Source organism: Amphibalanus amphitrite, unplaced genomic scaffold (genome assembly GCF_019059575.1).
Source record: "Amphibalanus amphitrite isolate SeventyFive unplaced genomic scaffold, NRLGWU_Aamphi_draft 000007F_arrow, whole genome shotgun sequence".
NCBI classification, from domain to species: domain Eukaryota; kingdom Metazoa; phylum Arthropoda; class Thecostraca; order Balanomorpha; family Balanidae; genus Amphibalanus; species Amphibalanus amphitrite.
The window spans coordinates 387,125-408,805 of record NW_024881503.1 but is presented as its reverse complement, the minus strand read 5'-3'; the positions used below and the strand labels follow the sequence as shown (position 1 = coordinate 408,805).

At 48.5% G+C, this 21,681-nt stretch overlaps 1 protein-coding gene across 5 annotated transcripts in view; it reads right to left on the bottom strand.

Annotated features, from left to right (window-relative positions):
- Positions 1-21,681, bottom strand: part of LOC122378315 (cuticle protein CP14.6-like) — a 32,763-nt gene that overhangs the window by 8,369 nt on the left and 2,713 nt on the right. The window contains exons 1-3 of one of the 5 annotated variants that reach the window (XM_043359297.1): positions 5,019-5,072; positions 3,519-3,694; positions 1,939-2,380 (exon numbers count right to left, since the gene is read on the bottom strand). The exons of 1 other annotated variant lie outside the window; for it this stretch is intronic. In XM_043359297.1, coding sequence (XP_043215232.1) covers positions 2,059-2,380; positions 3,519-3,694; positions 5,019-5,027 — 507 coding nt within the window. In that variant the 5' untranslated portion in view covers positions 5,028-5,072 and the 3' untranslated portion in view covers positions 1,939-2,058. Of the gene's footprint in view, positions 1-1,901; positions 2,381-3,518; positions 3,695-5,018; positions 5,073-21,681 lie in introns of those variants that run through there. 3 more of the 5 variants (XM_043359282.1, XM_043359275.1, XM_043359267.1) reach the window with 3 other exon arrangements.

The window sequence follows — 21,681 nt, the reverse complement described above, 5'->3', positions numbered from 1 at the left end:
TTGCAGTGTGCGCTGGTCACTTTCAGGGGGATATGCCCCCGCACTACGGTCACTACGGTCGCAGGTTCGGGGGCATGTCCATTGTCCAACCCTAAAACCTGCCTTTATACATTACGAACGTCAAATTATTTGGGGTCCGGACCCCGGGACCCCATGACCAGTGGCGGAGCCCCTGGTCACTTTCATTGTACCTAATAAGCAAGGCAATGAGAAATCTTAGCCATACGCTTGTTATGCGTAGGGAACGAAACGTGCAGCTGTGATACATGCTTTTTTGATGAAAATAGCTGACACCGGTTAACCCGCGCCCCGTTTGGGGGGGGGCAGAGGCAGGGGGGAAGCAGAAAGGCAGAAACGGGCAGAACCCCTCCCGTTTTTCGCCAATAACTTCTAAACGCGTTACGCCAGCAACGTCAAACTTTCAGTACTTTATCAGACATCAATTTGACACGTTCCCTGAAAATTTGAGCGAAATCCGTCGGAAAATGTTTGAGAAGTTAACGTTTTAGTGACGTCATGTTCGCCATTTTCGCCTCAAAAACGGCAAAATTTCAAACGCAGCTAACATCTTCATTTGTAAAGGAATCAAGACGTAACAAAAAAGGTTATACGTGATTCTACTTTGTCTATCAAATGGCTATCTCGGTTTTTTTGAAATTTTTGGATTTTGCCCCAATTTTTTTCTTTAAAAAAAAACTGACTTTTTTGGAAAAATAATTATAAAATCCAAACTTTTGAGTGTATCGAGAAAACCAGAATATATGTCAGAGAAGTGGTCTATGTGCACCTACATAACAATTTTTAGAAGAATCGGTTCAAAAATGTGGGAGTTATTCAAAGTTTTATGACGTCACGACACAAAATTTTTTTGAAAAATAATTTTTTTGGAAGTTCTAGACCTCGTACGAAAACAAAAATAGCACCATTCGACTCGCCGTGAAAAACTGCATCAGATAGACACCTTTTAAGGCCTTAACAACCAACTTCAAAATTTGACCTCACTTGACCTGACCTTGACCTGACCTCGACCTGAAATTCATCCAGAGGTGGTCCATATCACTTATTGAGTGTGCCTATTGAATTCTATGAATAAAATGACCCATAAAGCATGTGTCGCACTGCGCACATGCCCTTTTCTATATTTTGTTTTTGGTTACCTGACATGACCTGACCTGACCTTGACCTTGACCTTTGAATGACATTGTATGCAACGAATATTGTCTTTGTAGTCTAAGAACACGTTTTGGGCAATCCGTCTCAGTCCATTCTTCGGCAACTACGGTGCAAGGCCGATACTGTAGAAACTTGCATTTTGTACCCTTGACCTGACCTTGACCTGACCTCTGACCTAGTTAAGCAAAAACATTGGGCTGTTAAGATCTGCCTTGTTGAGAGCTTTCGATTGCCGTTTTCCCCGTCTTTCTACGACCATCGGTTCGGAAGTTAGACAGAAGGGCAGAATCTGCCCCCCTCCCCGCAGGGCGCGTATGGCTGAATAGCCCAGCGGGGCGCGGGCTAATAAAGCCACCGCTTAATAAATCCAAAACACTTTGTCACCAAGGTGGATTTATTAAGCGGATTCCACTGTATTACCGGAAATCTAAAAGCGCAAAACCTACCGCTTAATCTCGCGAGAGCCGTGCATGTTTCTAGGGTATTTTTGGAGCCGATTTCGAATTTAGCAAACATTTGAACATTAAGGAAATCGTTTTGGTGCCTATGTAACATATTACGGGACTGTCCGTAGTGGTGCCACCTTTACTATGGACAGCCGGCAGGACGCCTACTGGTTGACCTGACCTGACCTAACCCGACCTAGCCTCGATGCATGAAAACACCATCTTTGATAAAGAAACAATTTTAAGGTCGTAGGCTATGTATATGCTAGGCGCTGTAAATCAACATTACTTGATGTATTAAATACACATAATTGCACGTATTTGTGTTGACATAGGACAAACACACGGACGATTACCACGCATACTGTATCACATGAAATGCATGGACTCATAAGCGTACGTTCGATATAACGAATAAAGTACCTAGCAGCCAGCTGAGTTACTGGTAGCTGGGCTGGTAGGCCTGGTACTGGGGCTGGGGCTGGACGGGGGCCGCCTGGTAGCTAGGGGCGGGGGCCGCCTGGTAGCTGGCCTGGGTCACCGGCACCTGCGGGGTCGGGTACTCGGTGGGCACGGGCGTCGGGAAATGGGCACCCTGCGGCTGGAAGCCGTTGGCGTCGGCCGTGTAGGTGACGGTGTAGGTGTTGCCGTAGTCGTCGGTGTAGCTGTACTGTCCCTTGACAGCGTAGCTGGGCTCGCTGCCGTAGCCGGCCACGGGCTTGCCAGACTCGGAGGCAGAGATGCCGTTCTCAGTCTCGAAGCTGTGGGAAAGATATCGTTAAACATTTCATTCGCAGTATTTTTAAACTCATGCCGATGTCAGTTTATGTTGCATCGCAAAACTCATATGGCCTATCAGACACTTATCATTGTAAATGAATGACAAGTATGCTGATACGCCTCGTACTACTGGAATATTTCCCTTTCAATTCCATGTTAACCCTCGCCCGCACATGCCATTTTCCCATCCTAGAACGCACATGGGGGGGGGGGTGGTTGCCACCCCCCCGCGCCATTTCGTTCCTGTTGGAGATAGAGCTTAGCGGTAAAGACAAAAAAGATTCTTTGGGAAGAGACGAATCCAATGATACCCAGTTTTACCTTCTCAGGTCAGTCATTGACCTTCCAGGTCAGGTCAAACTAAAAAATGTTGCTGTTTTGGGTCACCGCTGGATATCAAGTGCGCTGCTTACCATATACCGATGACGATGCCGTTTTCTGGTGCCAAGCCAGCTAGAACCTCTTTGTCACACTACCCGACCAGGTTTTTGCTGCTAAGGTCATTTCAGGTCAAGTTAGGTCAAGGTCAATTATATGTGTTTGTATGTCTGTGTGTGTCTGTGTGTATACTGATGTGTGCACCGATTGTTTATGTGTCCATATTACATGAAATCATGATCTGAGAAGCTTTTACCAAAAATGCAGTCAAAAAAATTCACGAAAAGTAAATTCCGCTTGCCTAAAACGCAATTATCTTAGATGACCTAGGTTGACCTTGACCTTGACCTTGACATCTGTACATCGTCGAACAACATGTTCCATGATAGGTGGGAGGTAAGACTGGCAAAAAAAGGCCGAAATCAAAGTGTCAGAAGCTCACAAGGCCCATAGCCAACGCAAGATGTTGAAAATTGGCCATTTGGGTCATGACATGACCTGAAAAACAAGGTCATATCTCCGAAACCAAAAACCACAGAAACTTGAAATTTTCAGTGGACATCAAGAAAGGATAGAGGAGCAGCTATACGAAACATCAGCCTTCTAGCTCTAAAAATGTTGAGTGCAGAGCAGAAAGACTACCTGGGGGGGGGGGGGTGGCAACCACCCCCCCCCCCCCCATGTGCGGGCGAGGGTTAAGTCCAAATAATTCATGCAATATAAAACTATTTTTTTACTCACCTGGCAAGGTAGGACTGGTCGTCGCGGAGGTCAAACTGCTGAGAGAGGATCTGGGGGACCTTCTGTCCGTACTGCGGGGGAGCAGGGGCAGAGTAGGACGGCGGGGCCGGGGCAGAGTAGGGCCTCGGGGCAGGCCGGTCGGCAGCGGCCACGGCCACAACGGCGGCAATCAGAAGCTGAAAAAAAGAAGAAAAAAAATTGATGAAGACTTAATAAATATTTGCATTGCCCTTGTGTTTTTATAACCATTATTGCAAAATACTAAGGTGACTTTTTGTTTTTTAATCTGAATAAAACAATAGTCTCTGTTCCCAGATATGTCGACGATTTGCAATAAAAACATCGAGCCAGAGGCCAACACCTTATATCTCAACAGAATCTCTCACACAGCTGTACGCTCCTATTTATAGAATAGTTTATCATACATTCAAATATATTTGCATTTATGTTAGATTAACTCATGAACATTGTCATTAAACCGAAAAAGGATAGAACTGCCATGTTATAGAACTCACGAGACACGAGGAACCATTCTATAGTACCTAACTATCTTATTCTTGTTAGTTTAACCCTCGCATGTGTAGGGGGGGGGTCGGATGGACCCCCCCCATGGTTTTTCGCGAATAACTCGCGTAAAAAGCGGCCGATCGCGACGAAACTTTCAGTACCCTCTCATTGATCAATTTTACACCTACCCTGAAAATTTCATGACCCTGACCCAAATGACCTTTGACCTGTGACCTCTTTTCCGAGACCATGTTTGGCCGGAATCGCGATTCCGCGTATGTCGGCTCGCATTAGCCCCGCGTTTGCAAGCTTTTCGTGGTTTCAAACGTTCAAACATGTGATTTGATATTGCTCCCAAGCATTAGAATGGGTGTCAAGGTCACCTGAAGGTCAGGTCAGGTCATTGACCTTTGGTGACCTCGGGTGACCTCGGTTCACTTTTTCGAGTTTTACATGTTTCTAGGCTAGTTTTTGGAGCTGAATTCGAATTTAGCAACCATTTGAACATTTACGAAGTAGTTTTGGTGCCTTCGTAACATGCTACGAAGCTGTCAGAGGCGGTTGACACGTACTACGAATACCCGTCACAACCCATACTGGTTGACCTGACCTGACCTGACCCGACCTGGTCTAAATGCTTAAAGACATCATCTGTGATCAAAACTAACACGATATTCGTGATCAGCACCCCGAAAAACCCCTTAGCAGCCACACTTTACGACTTTCTAATAGGTCCCGATTTTCCCGACTTTGGGTCATTGACCTGACCTGGAAGGTCAACCAATGACCTAGGACCTTAAAATTGGGTATCATCGGCTTCCTCTCGTCACGGGCAACACGCTCGTTTTTTCCGCGAAGCTCTAGCTCGATCAGGGGCCAAACGGCAAGGGGGGGGGGTCCAACCGACCCCCCCCTACACATTAGAAGCTGGCAAACGCCGCACACATGCGAGGGTTAACTTGTTATATAGCTTGTTAGCTTGTTAGCACTAACCAGCTTCATGTTGGATGATTTGAGGATATGTGTTCTGTGAGACACAATGGTTGAATGATGTCCACTGCACCGGTCAGCCGGTCTTATATACCGGTCACGACTGGTCAGTCGGCATTTGGCGAGCCTCGCCCATCCGACCCTCCCGCGGGACGCTGCACTTTTACACGGGCAAGGTCAGGCGGCCATGTTTTCTGGAAAGCTGAGAGTGCGTGGAAAGAGATTTAATGCGGCTGGGAAATTGATTTTATGCCTCATTTTGATGTACAAGAGGATGGAGGATATAATAATAAACCGCGCCCCAGTGGCGGTCTCAGCCAACTTCGCCCTAGTGGGGGGGGGGGGGGCATATGTTACCAGTTACCACCCACATCTAACTAAAAAACTAAGAGGGCTAAAAAGACGCGGTAAAAAGCAGTCGATAGCTCTTAACCCGGCAGGCGGTGGGCCTACCAGCCACCTTCCGCGCGGTGGGGGGGGGGGCCTTTTTTGCCCCCCCGTATCTCCGAAACTACTGGACGGATCTGGAAAATTCAAACGGCGTTCGATAGCCCTGTCAAATTTGTTGAAGGAATCAAATTTCATTGACCTCGGGGTCACCGATGACGTCACAGGTCAGGTCAAAGATAAAATGTTTCACCGTTCACGGGGCTTCTAGGGAAAGCGCTATAACACCAAGTAAAACGCATTTTGTCGAAAATCAGCTATAAGGCGTCAGTTGTCTAGTACATATGTTGCTATTAGAGGTCACTGGTCACACCAGGTCAGGTCACAGGTCAGGTCACCAAAGGTCACCAAGGGTCACCACATGAGCCCAACTTTACTAAGGTTATGCGATGCATGTTTTATGGCCAGTTTTTCATTTCCAACTCAATGGTGTTGGTTATAAAACCATCAGGTACGGTTTAGGTCACTTTCTGGTGGAGGTCGTGTCAAGGTCAGGTCAAAATAGGTCAAATTTCAAAGTTGCTATTTTTGCAAAAAATGGGTATTGATTCGATGCAGCTTGTCACGGGGAGTCTAATGGTGGTCTTTGTTTTGCGCTACGAGGTCTAGAATTGCTGAAAATTGAGATTCAAATTTGACGTCATCAATTTTGAACAGTTTTTTCGCTATAACTTGGCCAAAAAAAAGAGGTATCGATCTCAAATTTGGTATGTAGATAGAAGGCGGTAGGGACTATCACATATATTCCGTTTTTTTCGAAATTCAAAAAAACTTTTTGTTTTTTTGGCTATTATATTAAAAAAAATCTATTTTTTATTTTTGGGGGTCAAAATCCAACAGAATCGAAAAACTGTAATAGCAGTTTTGTAGCCCTTTTAATTCCACACCTTTTATGTCTGAAACATTTTTCTGTATCTCTAAAGCTGTAGGCCTGACAGCTCTTCCCGCGAAACCTTTTTTTGGGTCGAAAATGGCAAAAATTACGTCACTCTGACGTCATTAGCGGCCAACCTATCAGAGCCTTTGGAAACAATTTTTGGTCACCATGTGCGCTAGCTGCTCCCGGGAGGGTACTGAAAGTTTGGTGACGATCGGCGCAGCGGTTCTCGAGACATATTGAAAAAACTAAAGGGGGGGGGCAAAAAAATGCCCCCCCACCGCCTGGAAGGTTAATGCGTACGTTTGAAAGTATTTCGGTCATTTTTAATCTTAGAGCAATATTGGGGTCACTGGAGTCTGGAGGTCATCAAAGGTCAAAATTTGCCAAATGTCATTATATTTCTCAGACAACATGCATTTTTCTCAGGAACTATGATAGCTAGAAAGACGAATGGAGAAGCAATCGATAGCTTTTGAACTCTTCTTTTGATAAGGTCAGTATCAAAATTGACCTCAGGTCAACGGTTTAGCCTTCAGAGGGCAAAAACTCCAAAAATAGCTGTTTTTACGAAATGTGTTTTTCGACAATAACTTTCGACTAAAAAAGCCACGACATTTCTATTGCCAGAATCGTGTTCCTCTCCCCGAGACGCGTCCAATCGAATGAATTATAATTTGACCTTGAAAGGTCAACTTGAAAATTTGACCTCAGGTCAAGGTCATGACCTGACCGGAAAAGGTCATGTTGCATATCATTCGCAACTGAGACGTCGCATATGTGTAGGTAGCCAATTCAACTCTTCCCCGAACTATTTCCCTCTCTCTCTCTCTCTCTCTCTCTCTCTCTCTCTCTCTCTCTCTCTCTCTCTCTCTCTCTCTCTCTCTCTCTCTCTCTCTCTCTCTATCCATGCCTGAGACCCTGCAAGTGGCTGGCCACTGTTGACTTCCTCTCGTTTGTTTTTTTTCTGCAAAGTGTTGAGAGAGAGAGAGAGAGAGAGAGAGAGAGAGAGAGAGAGAGAGAGAGAGAGAGAGAGAGAGAGAGAGAGAGAGAGAGAGAGAGAGAGAGAGAGAGAGAGAGAGAGAGAGAACTTTGTATTTTACAGACGCTTGGTCCATTTCTACTAAACATCACACATCAAGACGCTATCAGAGCAGCGTTCCATGCCACTCTAAAGGGTAAGTGCCACCCTGTTCCTATGCCACCTTTAACCAATATAATAATGATATTTTTCAAATCATATAAACGCTGCACGAAGCCCCACGCTGTTTTTTGGAACAAGACATCAAAGTTGTCGAGACCGTAAGTAGTAACACGTAAGTAGACAGACACGTAAGTAGACAGACACGTAAGTACATAGCCGAGGCACTACAAAATCTATCATGGCCAAAAAAGATTCTGACTGCATTGTTTTAACACACTTCGAATTTTCTTATAACAGAAGCGCTGTTCACGCGCCATAAATGAACACAGCACACATTTGCGCAATACGCAGTAAATAGGTGCTTTTTCACCGAGTGCGAACACATGCCGAATTTGCGAATGACATGACTGAGTTCGTTCTACAACACAACAGGCGATACTGCTGCTAAATCTCTAGTTCATCACGCAAATTGTCAGTCACATAGAACCCAAGATACCTCCCTATAGTCATTTACAACTTTTGAAGTTTTAGCATATGCCGAAGTATGCCTTTAGCATTAGCGCGAGCGTGCGGTAAAAGCTTTTTGGATTAAACCGCATAATGTTGAAGGCAATTGGACAAAGGTTTCGGCCCATGGGCAAAACCGCAAAACATCACTGAAAACAAGTTGAAAGAACGTAATGCAAAAGCATCTTAAAATATTCCACACTTAGGTTTTTGGGTATTAGGGTAAACTGGCTTAGAGGCGAAGCAGAACGTCTGGTTTATGAAGAACACACACAGTGTTTCACACAGACCGAAGACACGTGCTGCTTCTTCGCGTGCAGTCTTAGCGGCCCCAGGGGGCTTCAACTCGACCAACACCGGTTCTTCTTCGTTCTCCCCAGTCACGTGATATTACGTCACACAAAGCGCGCGAAAGATAAACCCTTTGAAGGTTTTGCACGAACTAGCATCGGGTTTAAGAAGAAGGGGCTGTGGTTTATTCAGTGTAATGGCTTTCATCAAGACCACGCCCGCGGTACCGCGTTCTAGCGTCCACCGGAAGCGATCACCATTTTTCGATCGCGTTGGATCACGCTTTGGGCAGTGACGAGCGGCTGGTGCAAGATTGGGTGAATGGCAAGTAATTGAATATTGAAGAGCTGAAATAAGGTTAATTTTTGGCTTGTCAAGTGTTGTGTATTATTCATATTATTTGTGATTGACAATGATAAGCAATATCACAACGCTCTTCAAATGCATGGATGAATGCATTGGATGAAGAAAATTCATATGCAAGACCAATAAATGCAGTAAGTATTTTTATGTTGTATAAATGCCCCATAGCTTAAATTATGCATGTGGTATTTAGACAAATCTTCCAATTGAAGATAAATCAGGAATAGAATCAACTTGCCATTTTGGTGTCAACTGATTTAGGTATAAATTTGGGCAATTTGGCTGATTTTAATAAACATATGTTCTTGCTGATTAGTGCAATATTTTATCTAGCTGCACTTTATATGTTAAGTGCATTATTTTGTTTTTGGAGTACGCTCATGGTCTCTGAAGTCAATCTTAGTTTCTTTACTCCCTGCCTGTTGAATAACGCATCCCCCCCCCCCCGACTCTTCATTCTAGGGGACGAGGCCATCTCCGCTCTGATTGAGGCCCTGGAGTCTGAGGAGAGCGTCCTGGCGCGCGGAGACGTCGACATCGTCGGCGCTGGCTTGAAGCTGGTGGTGGAAGGAGAAACTGTATGTGATTTGGGAGAATGCGATATCGCCACCCGGCTGCTGACATGGGCGATAGCGCATACATACTGTGTTTGGGAAAACATCCACTTGCTAAAGCTAAAAATGTGTTCATATTTGTACAGAAAGCAACCCTGAGCGTGAAGGAATCAACCTGAATAATTAAACATGCCCGAAAGGCTCTGGAGTTCTTTGGCTTGGATGTGTAAGGCAAGTGACACGGCCGAGGGGAAAGCGTTCCTGCAGGCTGATTGCGGGCTGATCGCAGGCTGAATGCGGGCTGGTTGCGGGCTGATCGCATGGGCTGGTTGCGGGCTGGTTGTTCCTGACTGGAGACTTGCAGACTGATTGCTCAGAGTAAAGAGGAAGGTAATACATTTTCAGGTGTATCAAATACTGTGTTTGCGCAGCAGATGTGACGGCGCAGGTCGATAGCCATGCATGGGAGGTTCAATAGACGAATGGACGGGAATTTTGCGGTATTGCAATAGAACTGAAAGGGTTCTACAACCAATATTCAGAACACAGGGTGGTTTCCCAGTAAACCTCAGGGACTTCTTCACAGACCCTTTGGGGTTCTTATCTAGGTGCTAAGAACGCTCTTCTTATAAACCCTAAACCTCATAAGAGTCTTTGGAAGAATTGTGTGGATTCTTTTGATGAGAATGCAAAGCCGTCTACGTGAAGAACCATGGGGGTTCTGAAAAACGGTGGCATAACATTTTACCCCACAGGGGTCTAAATGCCCCTGTACGTTCTTAACGTTCTTCCAAAGTGTTTTCAGTGATTTTATCAGCGAACTTTTGAAGCATTTCCTGAGACGGAGGAAGGCGCTGGAAAAGAGCTTAACTGGTAGAAATCTAACGTGAACTTACGTGTTGCATTTGGTCGCTACACCTTTTTATGCGCAATTTCAAAAAGTTAAAGCCCAAATTCAAAAAGTCTAAGTTCAAAATGCACGTGAACGTTTTGCATTTGGTCTTTAACCCGCGCCCCACTGGGGGGGGCTATTTATAGCCCCCCCTCCCGTTTTTCTGCAATAACTTCCAAACCGCTTGACGTATCGACGCCAAACTTTCAGTACCTTCGCCTGCATCAATTTGACACATTGTGTCAAAATTTGAACTTCGTAGCTACCATAGGTCGGCCGGAAATGACGTCAGAGTGACGTCATGTTCGGCCGATTTCGACGCAAAACATTGAACCACGGCAATCGTTCCCAAGGGCTCAGTTTTTAAGCTAGATCCAATTTCTTTGCATGAGAGGACTCAGAATAGACTGCGCTATCAAACTGCTATCTCGGATTTTCAAAATTTTGAAAATTTCGAAAATTTCATATAATGAAATTCAAAATTTACATTTTTGCATTTTTTTCAAAAAGTTGTTGACTTTTCGAAAAAACCGGAATATATGTGATAGAACGCGTTATTATGACTAACTCTAGCAAGTTTTAGCTAAATATCTTCAAAAATAGCCAAGTTATACGCATTATTGCAAAAAATTCACAATTATTAATTTTTCAAATCAATTTTTCAGCACGTATTTGACATCGTACGCCAATATAAATAGCACCATCGTGTTCCTGAGCTCAAACTGCATCCAATAGACACCTTTTTTGTTGAAAAATTTTAACTTCAAAATTTGACCTTTTTTGACCTGAAAGTGACCTGACCCTAAGCTAAATTCGACTCAAAATGACCTCGAATGACACAGACGACATCAAATTCGAAATCTTTGGCCTAAATGGACCATAAAACATGTGTCACGTGACCGAGGCATGATATAATATTTTCGTGACCTGTGATGACCTGACCTTGACCTGAAAATCAAAGTACAAGTTTGGTACCCTCAGGGTATCTAGAACATCTGTTCACGAGTGTGTGAACCAAAAATGAGCCTGATCGGACTTGTAAGACGGCGGCCAGAGCCCAAAACGTGAACAAGCCAAAATGCTAATAATTTTTACTTTGACCTGACCTGTGACGTCATCGGTGACCTCGAGGTCAATGAAATTAGGTTTCGCTCGACAGTTTTTCCGGGGCTATCAGACGCCGTTTGAATTTTGACGATCGGCCCAGTAGTTTCGGAGTTAGGAGGTGGGGGCTATGAATAGCCCCCCCCCCCCCCCCAGTAGGGCGTGTTATACGCAGACCCCAGTGGGGCGCGGGTTAACTTTTTGAAACTGCCCCTAAAAAGGCGTAGTTACGAGCGAGCGAGCACAGCGAGCGAAGGGAGTCTTTTCAATATAACGGAAAAATCTCAGTAAGAGCGGCCCGGCCCGGCCCGGCCTGTAACGCTTTTGAGAGGCTTATATCTCAGCAACCGCTAACCGATCGGCTTGCGGTCTTTTTTGCTGGGTAGCCCCATCCCTTCTACCCCGTAATTGACTATTTTTGATACATCTCAGTGACCGTCGTGGCACGTGCCACGTGAAAAGTCAAGGGTGTTCAAGCTGTTTTGAGATTACAGGCAATGCTAAGTCAAATATTTTTAGGTTAACTGGTTGTGTATCTGGCTTCAGGCCTTCGGCCTGAAGCCTGATGCGCAACCACTTAACCTAAAAATATTTGACTTATCATTGCTTGCAATCTATTCATGCGAGTAACTTCTTCCCTATCCACGGGTTGGCAAAAATCAGTAGGTCAGGTTAGGTAAGGTTTGGTTATGTGTCTTTTAATATTTTGGTGATGTGTGAGTAGCATATCTGGATTTAGGATGGAAAAAAATGGAATTACTTCAAATCACGCCTACGCTACTCCAATGAAACACAATTACAACGCTCGGGTGTGTTAAACTGCATGGCTTGCGCTGTTGGATAAATCACACTTTGGTGCTGGCCATTTTCACACCTTGGTGTTGCGTACACATTTCACTTTCCATCAGTAAAGAGAGAGAGAGAGAGAGAGAGATAACTGTATTTGACAGACTCGAGGTCCAGTACCAGTCACATCACATCAAAATTGTACCACTGTACAGGGCAGAGCACCACGCTCTCCGAATCGATGAATAACATGCCAAATCACTTTCATATAGGGAGGATACGATTCGGTTGTCCGTCTGGCTCAGGCGAGTCATGAATCCATAGACGGCCTTTCGATACATCGCCATAAAGTTATCGATTCTTTCATTCACAAACATGTCGGACGCACTACAGAAACGATGATAACCAAAGAACATTCTAGCTGCATTGTTGAAACAAACAGTAAATTTCCTTGACACAGAAGAGCGATAAGAATGCCACAGATGCACACCATGTACATTAGAACAATACGTAGAGTATAAGTACCGTTTCACATTATATGAGCACATTGCAAATTTCCTGATCAGGGAGTTTGCCCGACAACAAAGAAGACGATACTGATATTGGATTTCCAGATCATCAGTTTTCTTGGGGCTGCTGGTGATATGGAAGCCAAGATATTTGTACTGATCAACATAAGCTAGAACATTTCCACACAGCACAATATCAGGCAGGATCATATTTCGAAACAGTGGAGGCAGAATCGACATACACACTGATTTCTTGGTATTGAACACAATATCATGATTCCCTGCATAGTCAGCACAAATGTCAACCATTTTTTGCAGACCCTGTGGCGTAGGGGATAGGAGCACCATGTCATCCGCATAATATAGGTGGTTTATACTCCCCAGATAATGACATCCTACACCACTCAAGTCCAATTTTTCTGACAGCTGGTCGGTATAAGCATTAAACAGGTACGGAGAGAGTATCCCGCCTTGCCTTACGCCATTCGTCACAGAGAACTCCTCAGAGAGGGTTTTACCCCAAAGCACATGATACCTCTGTGAGTTGTGGTAACCACGTGTGTCGCCGGCCGGCACGGGAGTTCCCGGCGCAGACCGATTCGCGCGCCGACTTGTGACGTCGCTACCCCGCCCCGGCGCTGGGGGGCGGCCCAGGACGTGTCTGTTCGTGAACTTTGTCCCATCACGATGCGACCGCGTGCCGCTGCCGCAGTGCGTCGGCCAGTGACCAATCCGCGCTCCGATCGGCGGCCACGTGGTGTCCGAGTGCTTCTGCGCATGTCTGGGCCCGGCCCGCTGCGTCGGGCCGCGCGCTCCCAGGGACTTCTGGCCGAGCTCTTGGCCCGAGCAGACGCGTCACGTCTGGCTCCGCGATTTGGCCCGTTCTGTCCGGGATTTATAACTTAGATTAGGCAGGGCATATTTGGCAAACTTGGATTTCATTCTCGTCTCTTCGTCGCTCCATTGTCTGATTCGCTGTTTTGGTTTTTGACTTCGTTTTGGTAATTTAAATATAACAACCCGCTCTTTTAATTAATTCTTTTACTTGGGGCCGTTTGGATCGAACTGATTGAATTTTTGTGAATTACACTGTGGTAACCACGTGTGTCGCCGGCCGGCACGGGAGTTCCCGGCGCAGACCGATTCGCGCGCCGACTTGTGACGTCGCTACCCCGCCCCGGCGCTGGGGGGCGGCCCAGGACGTGTCTGTTCGTGAACTTTGTCCCATCACGATGCGACCGCGTGCCGCTGCCGCAGTGCGTCGGCCAGTGACCAATCCGCGCTCCGATCGGCGGCCACGTGGTGTCCGAGTGCTTCTGCGCATGTCTGGGCCCGGCCCGCTGCGTCGGGCCGCGCGCTCCCAGGGACTTCTGGCCGAGCTCTTGGCCCGAGCAGACGCGTCACGTCTGGCTCCGCGATTTGGCCCGTTCTGTCCGGGATTTATAACTTAGATTAGGCAGGGCATATTTGGCAAACTTGGATTTCATTCTCGTCTCTTCGTCGCTCCATTGTCTGATTCGCTGTTTTGGTTTTTGACTTCGTTTTGGTAATTTAAATATAACAACCCGCTCTTTTAATTAATTCTTTTACTTGGGGCCGTTTGGATCGAACTGATTGAATTTTTGGAACACGCACCAGGTTGATATTCTCCATTTCTGATTAACGTAAAATCCAGTCACTGATATGTGGTGAACTGCCCCACAGCACCACATATTGGTGACCCCGACGTGATTCTTGTTCGATTTTTCCATACTTCCGGGTTGTCGCCTCCGCTCATTCCCGAATCAATTATTTTATATTATTCCCCCACATGGATTGTTATTCCGTCGCTCCACAGTGGCTTCTGCGTCACTTTTCCATGATGGTTTCTGTGCCATCTCTCCGCCATGTGATTAGTTAGGCATTTATCTTCTCGGTGATTTTATTTCGGCGTTCCATTGGCTCTTTCGGATTTTGCACTCGGTGTTTTAAATTTTAATTGTTCAGTGCATTGCAAACACCGGCTACACTTTAACGATCATGACGAACGAGGGCACGATGGAACCCGCTCATGCTGAGCCGGTCCATCATGTGTCGATCAAGCCGCCGGTTTTTATGGACACCGCGGTTGACGGCTGGTTTGCTATTATGGACGCCCAATTTAACATTGCCAAAATCACCAACTCGCAGACCAAATTCTACCACGTTCTCTCTGCCCTGCCTCCGGAAACCATCTCGCACATTCCGCGTGCTGTCTTGAGCAACAAAAATTTCTCTGAGCTACAGACAGCCGTCACTGACATGTACGAAAAGACAAAGCCAGAGATGTTTGAGAAACTGATCAGCAAAACGCGTCTGACGGGCCGACCCTCACTCTTTCTAAGCGAGCTCAGAGAGGTAGCCGACAAGGTTGGTGTCGGAGACGATCTCGTTCGGCACAAATTTATCCAGTCGCTACCCACAGGCATTGCTACGGCCCTGGCTTCTCAGCGCGAGCTCTCATTGTCGCAGTTGGGCAAACTCGCGGACGAACTGATCCCTCTTGTGCAAAACTCAGCTGCTAACATGGTTCACTGTCAGAACCAGGACCAACAGTCCGACTCACAGGCGTTCTTTGTGGCTCAGCAGCACCCAAGGTACCACAGGGCCACTCAGCCGCAGAGCCGAGCCGCCACACACTCCCCTGCTCGTGATGCTCGTGATTCAAGAGCGTCTCTCGGTCTCACGCCGTTCCACCCTGACCAGAAGCCGAAAGTATGCCGTGCTCACCTGTTTTTCGGCAGCCGAGCACGCACTTGCAAGCCATGGTGTCACTGGCCCGACAAAGCTGCTGATCTGACCATGCAGCCGTCCTCACGAGCTGCATCTCCCTCCCGTGCAGCCTCAGAGTCGGGAAACGAGAGGAGCAGGCCGTAAACGCAGCCCTCGGCCTGCCGCTCCTTAGGGTCACAGCCAAGGTGAATGATCAGCCCCTGAAATTCATCGTGGATACTGGCGCTGGTGTATCCCTGGTTCCACCCTCCTATGTGAATGGAACTCTAATTCACCCGTCCGCTGTTTCGATCACGACTGCCAGCGGGCAGCCACTGCGCGTGCATGGCGAGGCCACTCTCGATATTGTCCTCCCCACACTCAGACGCAGTTACACATGGACATTTGTAGTGGCTGAAGTGACAGAGCCACTACTCGGTAACGATTTTCTCGCTCACAACTCGTTGGTTGTCGATTGCGGTTCCCAAGTTCTCCGCGACTCCACCACTCTGCTCTCTGCTCCCGGTGTACCGACGACCGGGGAGTCTGTTCATTTGGTGATAAACGATCTCGCTCAGGTGCCTGAGGCAGTGCGGCCCATCCTAGAGGATCACCCCGCTGTTCTCAGCCCTAACCAGCCGGATTACACAGACTCGCCAATCAAAACCACTCACTTCATCGACACCGGCAGCGCTCCACCCACGTTCGCCAGCCCACGCAAGCTGCCGCCCGACAAACTAACCGCAGCAAAGCAAGCACTCGATGTGCTGCTCAAAACAGGAGTGATTCGTCCGTCTAGGTCCCCGTGGGCCTCACCCATCCACATGGTTCCGAAGAGTACCCCTGGTGAGTGGCGTGTCACCGGTGATTACCGCGCGCTCAACGCCGTAACCAAACCGGACCGCTACCCACTGCCGCACATTCAGAGCCTCTCAACCAAGCTCCACAACGCTCAGTGGTTCAGCAAAATCGATCTGCTCCGTGCATATCACCAGGTGCCTATGAACCCCGCTGACTCAGAGAAGACGGCCGTCACCACGCCCTTCGGCTTGTACGAATACGCCTTCATTCCAATGGGGCTTCGCAACGCAGGTGCCACATTCCAGAGGGTCATGGACGGCATCTTCCGAGACGTGCCGTGCGTATTCGTCTATCTTGACGATATCCTGGTATTTTCCGAGAACCAGGAGCAGCATGAGAAAGATTTGCGCCTCGTGTTCAGCAAGCTGGCTGAGCACAAGCTTCGCATCTCACTGGAGAAATGCGAGTTCATGAAGAAGTCACTCATTTTCCTCGGTCATGACGTCACCAGCACAGGTGTCACACCTCCCAAGGCCAGAGTGAAGGAGATTCTGGACCTCCCTCTACCGCATGACTCAGAGTCACTGCGTCGCTATCTGGGACTCATCGGCTTCTACCGGCGTATGATTCCGCGATTCGCCGATGTCACGTTCCACCTGACCGAACTGATTCGACTCAACCCAAAAAGCAAAGAACTGACGTGGACAGAGGAACAGACTCAGGCGTTCAGTGACAGTAAAGCAGCGCTGGCTGGCGCCTGCACTCTGCCACACCCAGTGCCACACTGCGAGCAGTATGAGCTCGTTACTGACGCATCACAAGTCGCGGTGGGTGCCGCGCTCCATCAGATTGTGGACGGAGTACCCGTTCCCATTGGCTTCTTTTCACGGAAGCTCAGTCAGGCCCAACAGAAGTGCGCCGCGTATGACAGAGAGCTACTCGCGGCTTATCTGGCCACACTCCATTTTCGTGACATGATCGAAGGCCGCCACGTTACCCTGCGAACAGACCACAAGCCACTCAAGCGCGCTTTTCACAGCCCGCACACGGCTAAGTCTGACCGCCAACAGCGCCACTGGTGTGTCATCACGGAATACATCACGGAGGTCTCGTACATCCGTGGCAGTGACAACGTGGTGGCGGACTGCCTCAGTCGCCCGGTAAATGCAGTGTCCCTCGATGCATGTGACCTCCATTTTATCGCGGCGGCTCAGAAGCAGGAAAAGGAGAGAGACGCCGACAGTGCCGATTCAGAGCACCAGGATTCCGAGTCAGGTCCAGGATCGCGCTCAAACCCGCAGGACACCTCCCGATTGGAGCCAGTAACACTGTCTGGCGACATCACAGTCCTGTGTGAAAACTCTGGACCACATCCACGCCCGTACGTACCAGAGGCATGCAGGCGCGCCGTGTTTGATCGTTTCCACGGCCTGTCACACCCGGGTAGGAAAGGCACCACCCGCCTCATCAGCTCACGCTATTTCTGGCGTGACATGCGCCGCGACATTGCTCGATGGGTGAAGGAGTGTGAAGCATGCCAGGAAGCCAAGGTGCACAGGCACACTCGTTCTCCGCCCGGTCGGTTTGACGTGCCCTCACAGCGGTTCGAAACTGTACATATAGACATAGTCGGGCCGCTGCCCCCGTCAGTACCCCACGGGCACCCCTTCACCGCGCCATTTCGTTATTTGTTGACATGCATCGATCGCGCCACGCGTTGGGTCGAGGCCGTGCCGTTGGTCTCGATCACCGCGGAAAGTGTAGCCTCCGCTTTCCTCGACACTTGGGTGTCCCGGTTCGGAGTGCCACTGCATGTAGTCACGGACCGCGGTTCCCAATTCGAATCGGAACTGTTTGCGCATTTGTCTTCAATGATAGGTTTCCATCGCCTCCGAACCACTGCTTATCATCCGACGTGCAATGGGATGGTGGAAAGAGTCCACCGAACGCTCAAAGCTGCCATCCGGGCGCGCAAGCAAGAGTGGCTGCGCGCGCTACCCGTCGTTTTGCTAGGTTTGAGAGCCATGCCAGCAGAGTCGGGTTTTTCGGCATTCACTGCCGTCACAGGCGCGCAGGTGCTGTTTCCCCGCTGCGCCGTCGAGAAGGTCCCCGTCGGGACAAAGTACGTCCAAGAACTGGCAAAACGTATGTCAGAAATCGATTTCGTCACACTCTCACAGGGCTCGAACCACGCCCGCACACCACCGACGCACGTGCCACCCGATCTCATGACATGCACACACGTGTGGGTACGCGTTGACCGCGTGCGGCACTCTCTGGAGTCCCCGTACCGCGGCCCCATGCGAGTCATCAGACGCAGCCCTAAAGTGTTCACGTTGGAGCTGCCGACTGGCGCCCACGACACTGTAAGCGTCGACAGACTCAAACCGGCACACATGCCGCCACCTGCGGACACGCTTGGTCCGAGCAGTACCGAGCCTACGGCTCCGGAGCAGCAGCCGTCACCGTCGACCTCGCTCGGGCCCCTCGCCACTGGGGCGCCCGACGAGCCGACACAGACGCCGACGACTACAAGACCGTCCAGCAAGAGGACTTCAAGATCTGGAGTGACGTCTTCCACATCGCCGGACGAGGACGACAAGCCGTCCGCGGCTGCGCCGGTGCACACCCGCAGCGGCCGCCGCGTGCAGTTCCGGCCGCAACCGGACTTCCGATACTTTTAAGTGCGCCCGCGTACGTGCGTTCGAGGACGATCCTGATCGCGTGGCGCCGACAGTGAAGTGATAACTGCGCCGCGCGGAGTAGTGATTCTTGCGTCGCGCAGGACCGTGCAGTGACAATTGCGTTGCGCCGTACCGTGTAGTGATTATTGCGTCGCGCAGTGAAGTGTCGATCGCGTCGCGCACCGAGTGATGTGAAAAGTGATTGTTTTGGCTTATCGTGTATGCGCTCCGCGCTGAGGCGGTGAGTACTGTGGTAACCACGTGTGTCGCCGGCCGGCACGGGAGTTCCCGGCGCAGACCGATTCGCGCGCCGACTTGTGACGTCGCTACCCCGCCCCGGCGCTGGGGGGCGGCCCAGGACGTGTCTGTCCGTGAACTTTGTCCCATCACGATGCGACCGCGTGCCGCTGCCGCAGTGCGTCGGCCAGTGACCAATCCGCGCTCCGATCGGCGGCCACGTGGTGTCCGAGTGCTTCTGCGCATGTCTGGGCCCGGCCCGCTGCGTCGGGCCGCGCGCTCCCAGGGACTTCTGGCCGAGCTCTTGGCCCGAGCAGACGCGTCACGTCTGGCTCCGCGATTTGGCCCGTTCTGTCCGGGATTTATAACTTAGATTAGGCAGGGCATATTTGGCAAACTTGGATTTCATTCTCGTCTCTTCGTCGCTCCATTGTCTGATTCGCTGTTTTGGTTTTTGACTTCGTTTTGGTAATTTAAATATAACAACCCGCTCTTTTAATTAATTCTTTTACTTGGGGCCGTTTGGATCGAACTGATTGAATTTTTGGAACACGCACCAGGTTGATATTCTCCATTTCTGATTAACGTAAAATCCAGTCACTGATATGTGGTGAACTGCCCCACAGCACCACAGAGTCTCGCCACCGAACGAGGAGCCTTACAACGCTATTATCCATTCCCCTACTCAACAGCTTATCAAATAGAGTCCAATGGTTCACGCGATCAAACGCCTTTCTAGCGTCCAGAAAACAGACAAAGACTGCACTCCTATTGCGCAAATAGTGGTCCACAATTTCTTTTAACGCATACACAGCCATATCGGTGGAGTGGCCCTCCTTAAATCCAAACTGATGATCGCTAGTGAGAAGACTTGCTTTACATCGAGTGAGTATGACCCGCTCCAGTATTTTAGAGCTCACCGTGGCCAAAGCTATTGGCCTATAGTTATCCTTATCAGTCAATTTGCCTGTCCGATCTTTCACAATAGGGCGAAGTATCACCTTCGACAAAGAAGGAGGCAAGACGCCATGTCTCACCATCATCGAGAAACATAACGATAGATGCGTAGCACATGGAACACCCGCAAACTTAAAATGTTCAGCAGATAGACTGTCACAACCTGGAGAGCGACCTGACGACAGCTCATGGATCGATTCTAAAACCTTAGGAACCGAGAACATATCAGCACCTTCACCATCATTACGAAGCTGATTCAGAACACCTTCTTTACAGTCATCGCCATCAACACTATTCAGAATATCAGCAAAGTGATCCTTCCACATGTTCGCTATATTTTTCTCTCCACTGACGCTTCCAATAGACTGGGCCAGTGGCGGATCAGCGTTAAGCTTACGAACTTCTTTCCAAAAAGTTGCTAAGTCGCGCGGGTTTTTAGCAAATTTATCAGCTAGTGATTTTGCTCGCAGCTCTTTCTCATTCTTAAGACAAAAACGAAGCGCATACTTGAATTGTGACCTAGCCATTCGCAACTGGCTGTAGATGTAGCCCTGACGGGGCTTTCCAACCAGGGACCAAAGGGAGTAAACATCACCGAACAAGGTGTGTTTCTCCTCCACAAACTCGGTCCAACCTGGGATTGTTCGCTTACAGCTACCATGCGCTCGTTTGGCCACAGTAGTAAGAGTAGCACTCTTAATAGCATCAATTATCGCTTCATAATAACTATTGATAGCCTCTCTGTGGGCTACACTACAGTCAGTGGCAGCACAGAATATAGCCTCAAACGGTACGTCAATATTAGACAATTGCTCCCTCGCAGCCATAGCAAAGTTGTTCAGACCAAGTTCGTCAACAGAAGACCAATCAACTACCCACCTAGGATCAGATTCAGCAGCCTCGTGTGAATCCGGGATAGGATCGGTGGTCATGATTTCCAGATCACAACACACTGGGAAGTGGTCAGAACTCATAATCGACACATCAACCCTAACAGCACGAACGAGAGAGTAAAGACTCTTTGTACAGACTATGTGGTCAATCCAAGATTCTGTGCAACTGCCATCATTAGTATGAGTGATTGAACTCTGGGGCAATAACAACACATCAGCAATGCGTAAGTCTGCCTCATGACAGAATGATTCAAGTTCAATTCCAAAGTCAGATTGCTTGATGATGTCAGCATTAAAGTCGCCTACAATGCAGACATTGGGTGAGTCAAAATCATCGATGATTCCTTTGAGCTTAGCTAGATAGTACACGTATTGATCAAAGTTTTGTCTCGAGTCATACGGAAGATAAACCCCAACGAGAAGCAATTTGTGGCCACCTAAATTACATTCTAATCCAATAATTCTGTCGTCATCAAAGGAGATAGGTCTTACCCGCGGAGCCAGCTTACTCCTCCACAGGACGGCAACACCTCCATACGGCCTACCCAGAATTACACGGTCACACGGGTCAATGGACGAAGTGGCAAAAGACATGAAATCATTGTGAACATTATTCAAAAGGGTAAGTTCTTGAGGAAATAACCAGTGTTCCTGCAGGAATACAACATCCGAGATATCACACAACTTCTTGATTCCAACTGCATTACGTTTAGAAGATTTGCAGTTATATGAGCTGACTCGTAACATGGTGACACGTTTGATTTAAGTAAACAACAACCAGAGTCGGAATCACATACCCTCAGTAGCGCGCACCCGACCCAGCCGGGCGAATGTTCTCAGGTGGTGCTGATGTACTACTGTCCGATGATTGACGACCCGAGAAGAACCGG